This window comes from Fukomys damarensis, unplaced genomic scaffold, assembly GCF_012274545.1.
Source record: "Fukomys damarensis isolate Sample0158 unplaced genomic scaffold, DMR_v1.0_HiC HiC_scaffold_33, whole genome shotgun sequence".
NCBI lineage: Eukaryota > Metazoa > Chordata > Mammalia > Rodentia > Bathyergidae > Fukomys > Fukomys damarensis.
In genome coordinates, this window is record NW_022900945.1 from 12,400,876 (window position 1) to 12,410,827 (window position 9,952).

General features: G+C 37.3%; 1 protein-coding gene across 17 annotated transcripts in view; it reads right to left on the bottom strand.

The window, feature by feature from the left end:
* The window catches only part of Fubp1 (far upstream element binding protein 1), a 34,960-nt gene extending 25,040 nt beyond the window's left edge, over window positions 1-9,920 (bottom strand). For 5 of the 17 annotated variants that reach the window (XR_004515126.1, XM_010605202.3, XM_010605199.3 and 2 more), the window contains exons 1-8: window positions 9,706-9,919; window positions 4,569-4,659; window positions 3,707-3,769; window positions 2,881-2,919; window positions 1,984-2,023; window positions 1,435-1,487; window positions 1,277-1,348; window positions 1,110-1,167 (exon numbers count right to left, since the gene is read on the bottom strand). Coding sequence is in view for 16 of the 17 variants with exons in the window: in XM_010605202.3 (XP_010603504.1) it covers window positions 1,110-1,167; window positions 1,277-1,348; window positions 1,435-1,487; window positions 1,984-2,023; window positions 2,881-2,919; window positions 3,707-3,769; window positions 4,569-4,659; window positions 9,706-9,825 (536 nt within the window). In the remaining variant the exon portion in view is untranslated. Of the gene's footprint in view, window positions 1-1,109; window positions 1,168-1,276; window positions 1,349-1,434; window positions 1,488-1,983; window positions 2,024-2,880; window positions 2,920-3,706; window positions 3,770-4,568; window positions 4,660-9,705 lie in introns of all 17 variants that reach the window. The other 12 variants (XM_010605208.3, XM_033758414.1, XM_033758416.1 and 9 more) reach the window with 7 other exon arrangements.
* Between the last annotated feature and the right edge of the window lie 32 nt (window positions 9,921-9,952).

Below are 9,952 nucleotides of genomic sequence, written 5' to 3' on the forward strand. Positions count from 1 at the left end.
AAAAAAAAAAAAAAAAAAAGTATCACAATTGCCACATTATTATAATAAACTATCTTGGGACAAGTATAAAAAGAATGAAGGCATGTTGCAGTAATACAAACAAATGACAGAGATTCAATACAGCAAGTGGCAAGATCAGGATAGATTTTGAAGGAACTGCAAAAGAAAAACGACCATAGATAAATAAGGTGCAAGAGAAAAAGTATCAAAACAATTTTTGTACAATGAGATGACAAGAATAAAATGAGCAAAAGAGAAAGTAGCATTAAAAAGAGAGGAAGAAAGCAGCTCAGACATGAAGAAGAAATCAAGAATCATGTTTTTAATGATCTAACCTTGGAGATATCTGGACCTGGAAATGTGGTTCAGTGGTACAGAGTATGCTCAGAATGTGTGAGACACTGAATTCAATCCCCACTACTACCAAACAGAGGTCAGGGATATAAAAAATACATTCAAGTGGAGATACCAGGTAAATAGCTGGATCTGGTAAGTGATAGTCTGTGTGTGACCTTGTAAACATAAATTTTAATGGCTGGTATGAGTTCAAGAGAAAATGAACACATGAGACGATGCAACAAGTCTAGCCACCTTTTACAAGACATTTTACTGGGTGTATAAATAGAATGTGGGGTTCAAGGTGGTTTGTTATAACAGAGATTCTCAAATGTGTATATACTACTATTAGAAATTACCTGTAAAAGAAAGATTAGTGACACAGGAGATAAATGTAGGAATAAAGCCCTACTGGAATAGGAAGGGCTGGCCTTGGTCACAAGAACAGAGAAGTCAACACATCTGTGTTTCATAGGTAAAGAGAATAAATGAAACATTCTAAGTTTTAGTGGTGGGGAAGGTAGAAGTGTCTATGTTTTCAGTAAATAGAAAAGAAAAGGTTAAATGCTCAAGATCTAAAAATGGGAAGGTGGTAACTTTTTATTAATTTTGTGTTTTATGGTTCAGATGAAGGCATAAACACTGAAAAGCTGAAGATTTTTTCAGTAATAGGGATGAGAGGACAATGGTTTAGTAGAAGCAGTAATGAAGAGCAAAGTTCAGAGTCTTCACATAATTACTGTTAAGTAGACTTTTAAGATTTTCATACTTACTGGACAGATTCAGGTGTTCCAGTTAACATGCAAGACCGTTCTGGAAGGCCACCACTGTCTGTAATAAAAAGGAAGAGAATTTAAGTCAAGAAAAGATTAGCAATTAGCAATGTATAAAATATACAAGGTTTCCATACACTTTGAAAATATCAAGAAAATAATGTTACCAGGAGCGATCTGTATTTTGCATCCAGATTCCTGTTGAATGCGTGAGATCTGTTCACCTCCTCTGCCAATTACTAGTCAAAGAGAAAAAAAGATTTGCTGAAAGATTATAAAAGTATACTTTGATTATATTTTCAAAACTTTCAAAAAGGTTACTTACTAAAGCCAACCATTCCATCTGGAACTTTGTACTCTTCTGTCATCACAGATCTGCTAAGAAATAAAAGAAACCAACACTGTCCCTTTAAGAAAGATAATTTGCATATTCTCTAAGAAATGGAAGTCCAATGTCCCCTAGCTTAAACTAAGGTAGGAGGCACATATCTATGGCCAAAATACTGTTTTATTACTCAGGAATTATGAAGTACAAATTCAAGACTTTATGAATTTTAAATAAGATGGTAAGAATCAAGGGAGGAGAGATGGTGCACTCAACAGCCTCAGGCACAGGCTGCGAAGCAGTGCTCAGGGAGTGTCATCCTGGAAGTAATAACTAGAAGTAGTTATTTTAACTGATCTTAGTTCTTCTAAAACATGGCTAATTTCATCAGTTTCTTTAAATTATAACTATCTCACTCAAAAAGAAAAAGGCATCATCATCCCAAATGAGAACATTAATCACATATATAAAAAATACAGACACATTCACTACATACTAACTGCATGTATACATATAGCTCAGTTTGGAAAGTACTTTTTAAGAGCATACCTCTGCTGCTGGTGCATTGGTGGTAACTGTGATCCAAAAGCTGTCAAAAATTAAAACAAAAATGCAAAATTTAGGTTTATATATTTATCAACACAATCACATCAAGCATTCTAAAATCTCCCCAGTGTGTGGACAACATGTTGGAGAGAATATTTTACATAGACTGCAATCATCACCCGTAGCGGTGAGGAAGCCAGTGAAAAGGGCAAGTACATTAGCAATGGCACAGTACAAAACACTTCCTTTTGTAAGCGGGAGAAGCACCGATTAAGAACTGGAGGGCCAGGGATTTAGCTCTTTGGTTGCACCGCCTGCCTCACAAGCACAAAGAGTTTGATCCCTGGTACCAAATCAAACCAAACAAAACACACAAACAAAAAACTGGAGTCAATGAAATGAATATGTGTCATAATTCAGCAGTCAATACATATATCCAACAATAATTAAAGAGAAAGATTATTTTTTTAAAAAAGAGAAGAGAAAGGTATACATTTATAAAGAAATTCAAATAGGTGTGGTAGCACACTCCTGCCATCCCAATACATGGCAGGCAGAGGCAGGAAGATTGCTGCAAGCTCCAGGCCAGTCTGGACTACACAGTGAGCCCTCATCTCAAAAACCAAAGGCACCTCACCAGTAACAGGAATAAAATCTCAATACTAAAAATTCCATTATTTAACTACTTCTTCTTCTTCTTTTTCGTTTTTTTTGGGGTTTTTTTTTTGAGACAGGTTCTCACTATGTAGTTGAGACTGACCTGGAACTATGTAGCCCAGGCTGGTCTCGAACTCAGAGGGAGCCTCCTGCCTCAGACTCCCGGAGTGCTGGGATTACAGGCGTGTGCCACCACGCCCAGCTTTCCATTATTTAACTTTTAACATGGCTTAAAATACTCACAGTCATTTTGAGGAGCAACCTTCTTAGCATCTGGTTGATCTGTAAAATTAAGAATCTTTTAATGTTTTGGCCAATAAATACACAAAGCTTCCCTGACTCAAGCAAGAGTATAAACATAAACATATTAAAATATGTGACAAAATGGTTTTATCGCTTGAACCAAAATTGCCAAAACTTTTAACCCCAACCCATAATTCTAAAGGAAAAACTACATTCTTTCATTCTGTTCCTATTTAAAAGATGCACAGACACTCAAAAGAATTCTTTTTATCAAATTATCAACCTTAATGGACATTAAGCATTTTAGAATGATACAAGGCAAAGTATTTAGCTCCATGATTAGCAAAGTATCACAGACGAAAGGCTAATGATGCTTCCACTGTGGAACTGAGACTTACAGGGAGAAGTGTCTATCAAAATGTAAAAGTCTGACATGTAAAAAGCTGAGTGTATCTGACCGTGACCACAAAGCTATACCAAAACAAACAAATAAATAAATCACATTACAAGACAGTCTCAATCTAAACTGTTCTATTACTCCTAAATAAAACATTTCACTGAGTAAAACTTCAGTAGAAAACACTCAAAGCAACTACATGACTACTTCATCTAAATCCATGACACAGATGAATACAATGCATACCGTAGAACAGACAACCTAGAACTGAAATACTAAATTCTCCCCCCTCAAACTTAAATGATTAAACATGATTGTTGTGTAGCAAAAATTCAGACACACAATCCAAGAACTATCTGTGTCCATAAGAATCCAATGGTTTATTTCACGTTTACATACTAAACACAGGTAATAAATAAAAATTCCTGCCTTTAAAAGGAGAGGGCATTCCCTCCCAGTGTGTTGTACTGCTCGGACTTGTCCAAGAGCCATCTACACATAAAATAAAAAGAATACATTACATACAACATCTGAAGCATCATTAGCTCATTTTTTCTTTGTATATTAAAAACCTCACTGTAAATATAAAAGGCACTTAAATAAAAGGAAACCAAATACTCCTGGATAAAAAGCTACAAATACATTCTATATAGGCTTGGTCACAATCCTTTTTAAAAACAGGGCAAAAAGGCATCAAACTTCACATATCAAACCTAAAACAAAAAAAAATGTGTATGCTTCTAAGTTCAGAACCTTCAACAATTATTTTTAAAATACAGAGCACTGTAAACCCACTGTTTTAATCCACATATTTTAAGATAAACCTGAAACACAAAGTGCTAAAACAAATAACATAAAAATGCTATAATCTGCAACAAAATACACTAGAGTGGCAAACTATAGCAACTATAACCTTTAAAGTTAAGTCTAAAATAGCAACATAATGAAAACATAGCACATAAAGGTTTGTTTATCTATGCGGACTCCCACTGAAGTGTTTTCTAAGCAACTGTATTTTTTATTTTGTTTTCTGTATGATTAACAAGAAGTCTGTGCAAAGTGTAAATATGGCACCATCCTAAAGGAAAATAAGCTGTTTTCTACTAAGACAAAACTTTCTTCTTAACTCAAATTTAACTTACCTTATCTAGGGCTCCTCTTTTCTCTTCCTTTTGAGGCTACTATAAACCTTATAGTTTTTAGGAACCTTATAATAAAAATGTTTCAATAAAAACACTGAAAATTTCTTCACCTAAACACTGTATAAAAATTACTCATAGGTATAACTTACCTCCATCTTCTAAAGGCCTTTTTTGTCCCCCATAACCATAGTCATTTGAATTCAATGATGTACCAGCATCACCCCCAATTTTTGCTGCAATCTTAAGAAAACAAAAACACATTACCAATAAGGACTGCAACACAAACTAGTGTGTGTGTGTATATATATATATATAGTATCCAATACCACATTTCCTCATTTCATAAAATATATACGCTAAATATTTACTATCACATAAAAAATCTACTTGATAGACACAACTAAAACCAACAGTTCAACTTATTGCTATCATCATTAATCATTTCAAGGAGTTAACATATAATCATGGTCTGAAATTAAACCCTGGTCACCCTTATAACAATCAATAAAGAAGTAATCAATTAGTAATTAGTTTTTTTTTTCTTTTTTGGTACCGGGGATTAGTAACTAGTTTTGAAGAAAATCTGCTTCTTAATTCTATCTTCTCGTGGCTCTTTCCCAAGACCAATCAAAAGGTATGTGTGGGAGCATTTTCTCATTTAGGACATGCTGAGTTAAGATGTATCATCCATATTATATTTCTACTGTACAGTAGTACTTTGAAAATCCATACAGGAGACTGAGGAGCTCTACAAAAACCATCAACAGAACCCTAATTCTATTTAATTCACTTTGCTCTTACACAATTTGTTTTTTTGGTACTGGGGATCGAACTTGGGCCCTTGTGCTTGCGAGGCAGTGGTGGAACCACTGAGCCCATTACATGATTTTTTAAGAGTGGCAAATAATTGCTTGCACTCAACTAAACACACACCACATACGAAATACCAGCTTGAAGTCACAAACTGGGCACAACCAGTGGAAATGCATTCCATTTTTTTCTATGAAAAGGGAAATGGAATGTTACTGATAAAGGCCAACCTCTACACCATGTCTTTTTACATTCTCTATCAAAGATGTATGATGGGCTCATGAGAATTCATTTACATCTTCCAACTTTGTTTTGTTTTTTTGTTTTTTCAGACAGGGTTTCACTATGTAGTTGAGACTGACCTGGAACTCACTATGTAGCCCAGGATGGTCTGGAACTCATGGAGATCCTCCTGTCTCAGCCTCCTGGGCGCTGGGATTACAGGCGTGTGCCACCACGCCCAGCTATATCTTCCAACTTTGAGTGTGTCTGAAATCATCCATTTTAAAAAACTAAAATTAGCCTGGCATGGTGGCCAATACCTCTAATCCCAGCACTTGGAAGGCTAAAGCAAGAGTGCAATGAGTTCCGGGCCAGCCTGACCTATGCAGCAAGGCCTTGTCTCAAAATGAATGACTGAATAAAAAACTTCTGGTGACTGCAACCCTACCCCCACCCTGCTATGGAACTACCCCAACTGCTTCATACTTTTAATATAATCAGGAAACAGAAAGAGTAAGAATATATTCAGACTTCAAGTGTTAAATACAAATTACATAAGCCCCATATGTATCAGACCTCATAACACCAATTATACTTCCCAAATTTAGATTTCCCCCTTCTTCATTTGTAAATGTAAATAGCTACCACACAAAGCATATTATTGAACTGCCTTGATTAAAAAAAAGGATACAATATGATTTTCTTGATTACGTGTATGGCAGCTCTAACTTTCTTAACCATCTTTTTTTTTGAGACAGGGTCAAGCTATGTAGTTCAGGCTGGCCTCAAACTTGTGGCAATCCTTCTTCAGCTTCCCACGTACTGGGATTACAGGTGTGTGCCACCATGCCTAGCTCTAAACCATCTTTCAATTTAAACCACTTTATCAATTAACTTACTTTCATCTTTGGGCATATAATTTAATCTTACATTTTCCTTCCTAATCATAGCTGAAAATGCCATTTTCTTCAAACTAGACCTCAAAATATATATTTAGCATTTAAACTTCTTCTTAGGAATTTAAAAACACTGTCTGGGGCTGGGTGAGGTGGCCCATACCCATAGGATCACCAAGAGTTCAAGAGCAGTCTGACCTATGCATTGAGACCACTGTCTCAAAACAAAACTGCCTGAGACTGACAGGGATGGATATTAAAATACTTCAGGCCAGAGAAAACAGTACTTTTAATAACAGGAAAATACTTTAGGTTGTAGCTATCTCCTGCAGCTAACTTTCATAAATGGTGTTTGCCGAAATGCAGGCTTCTAATTCCAAGGAGAAAGGATACATACTTACACTTTACTTATTGAACATCTCTGAAACTAGGAATGAAAGATGATACTTAGTTCATCCAAAACAAACAGTAATATCTCAAAAACAGAACAGACACAAACAGAAGAACTTTTAGTAAAAATATATATTTGAGGCTGGGGATTTAGCTCAGTAGCACCACACTTGCAAGGCAGCCACAAGATCCTGAGTTTGACCACCCCCATACTGCAACAAAACAAAACTAAACAACAAAAACAAAAAATACAAATTTCAGAGCCGGGGATTTAGCTCAGTGGTGCCTCAAATGCAAGGTCCTGCGTTTAATCGCTGGTACCAAAATAAATAAATAAACAAACAAACAAACAAATAAATAAATTTGATTATCAACCCTCCAGGATCAATAGAAAATACATTTTCTTAAAAAAGAAAGAAAATACATTTTCTAGGTTACTATGAACAGGATTCATTTTAGAGAAAATTCCTAAAAATCAACTTCCTAATATTCGTTTTTGTTTTGTTTGCTGAGACAGAATCTCACTATGCAATTCAGGCTGGCCTCAAACTTGCTGTGATCCTCCTGCCTCAGCCTCCCCAGGGCTGGGATAACAAGGGAACTACCATGCTGGGCTTCCCATTAACACCTTCTTTTTAGAGTATTATTAGACATGCATTGAGTGTGGGTAATTTATTTCATTCAATTTTAATCTGCAAAACAAAACTTTCCATTTTAGACCCTGCTCTACTTTTGAGTATTTTCTTTGCTATCATTTTCTTTCGCTGGCATTTTCCACCTTCATTATTTCTCAAATCTAGGAATTCTGGAGATGGGGAGGGGAGTTATGAATGATTCTACTGCTTTTGTTCTTGTCAAATTATCTTAAGGATTCGGTGCCTCAAACAGCACATCTGCACAATAACAGTTTCTAAACCTACCCTGTAGAATGGCTGTGACAATCTGACAAAATATGCTTAATACACAGCCCAATATGTAGTGTATTCTTAAAAAAAATCTGCTAATTATAAACAAATCTGCACATTATACTGAGTATCACTCAACTCTAGAGCAATGCCCACAAGATTTCAGATACATGTATTTGATTTTTTTTCATCCTAATTAAAGATAAAAGTTATTCCACTTGGGGCTTAACAAGACACACAACCACTCTTTGTATCCCGGACACAGGCTTACATAAAGCATTTTTGAATAATATAAAATGTTTTCAAACATTTTTTCATGTTTATTTTCAAAATAAATTTCATCACTACTTGCCCTGGTCTATCTACTTATATGTGTATCTTCTTTCACCAAACTTTCCACCATACTTCCCCCAGTCATTACTGTGTTCTTGGGTTCTGGTCATTCCAAACATCCCCATACCTTTGCACAGGCTGCTGCTTTTCTCTACAGGCCAAACTTTCATTTTCATTTCACTTCAGTTTCATTTCATTGTGCCTTGCAAAAATGTCACCGGTCAGGGAGTTAGGGACCCCTTCCCTGGTATCCTGTACAGTGCCTGACACACAGCAGAAATGCTGTAAATGTTTACAGAACAAGTGGATGAATTAAATGTTCATATTATGTCTATTCTCTTATGAAAGCATTTATCTGGTAATTCTGCTCCTTTGCATTTGTTTCCCTTACTATACATCATTGGTTCCTATAAAGAATCCAATTCACATGTTAAAAAAACCCTCCATTATCTGTGGACGGTGTGTGGCATTAAATAATTAAATATGCTAGCTCAGTATAAAACTGGTAGGTTTTCCAACTCAACTGAATAAAAGGGACACAGTTTCTGTCAGTTACATGACTGTTTCCACTGCTGTGCATGTTCAAAAGTTTAAAAACAGAGGTGAAAAAATACAAAACTAGTATTAATGATGATCTGTGACTACTTAGAGTAGAATCAAGAACAGGACTGAATACACATTACTTCGGACTTAATGAATTTTGATTTTTGGTTCACTGACACTTTAGTTGTATTGGAGGGTAAAATAATTTAGGGAAGTGAACTCTTAAAACAATTAAAACTGGTTTTTAATGACCATTTGCTTAAAATATCTGGCACCTAATACAATATACAGTGTCACAACGAGAATTAAAGTTTTACTTTCTTATGTACAGTCCATACCAACCTCATACATTTTACAACTACAAGTCTATCAAAGAACTACCTTAAAAAGGTTAAGTTCAAATTAAGTAATCCTTTCATTCCCCAAAGTACTAGGATCTTTATGGTTTTTGTTTTGAAGAGCTTTTATCTAGGAAAGGAGTGCCTTCGGGTCAAATGCACGCACCTACGTAATACAAAGAGGTCTGGTCGGTTTACCACTCCGAACTGAGAGGCAGATTCAAATTGAAACCCCGAGTATAATAGGCCTGAGGCCATTTTGAGAAATACGAGGGAAGGATTGGCAGAAAATGACACGCGCGGCCCGCCCAGAGGAAGGCTGCTCTCTGAAGCCTCTCGGTTGCTGATGAGGTGAACGTGGTCCAGGACTTCTTTGATGGGGGTGGGTGGGGGGGTAAGAGGGGCTGGAGAGTGGAAAGGCTGCTTTAATCATAAATCCCTGCCCTTTCTACGGTTCCTGGAGACAGATCCTAGTCCTTCCCCAAACCCATTACCAGAATCTTCCATACTACCCTGCAATTCCACGAGCGCTTTCGACCACGGAAAAGGGTGTTCCTTCCACGGAAAGAGGTAGCTCGGCTAACTTCCTGGACAGGAGCTAATGCTGCAGAAGTGGAGGCTGACTTTGGGCCATCTTTTGGCAACACGCGTTGTGATCCTAACGCCAAGACCACAAACTTAAACACTGTTTTCTAGCCGCTATCACCAACGCGGGGAAACGTGACTGCTCACATTTCAGCCCGGAAGGGCACCTCGTTCCTGTTCCTCAAGCGCTAGGGGGAAGCGGCCTACAAGGCCGGCGGCCAATTACGGTGAGCTCTCGGAGCCAGCCGCGCGGTCCACACTTACCTGCCGGGCTCTCTGTAGCGCATCTTTGAAAGCATCGTTAACTCCTCCACCGCCGCCGCCACCGCCACCACCACCAGCGGAGCCAGAGGAAGGAGGAGGCACTGTTGAATAGTCAGCCATGGCTGTACTACGGGAGCCGCCGCCGCTACACAGAGATCTCCTTCCAGCTAACTGCTAAGAAAGGAAGAAAATGGCGGCCGTCGAGGCTCTATCACATTCTTGCGCGACCATCGTGCCGTAAAGAGGC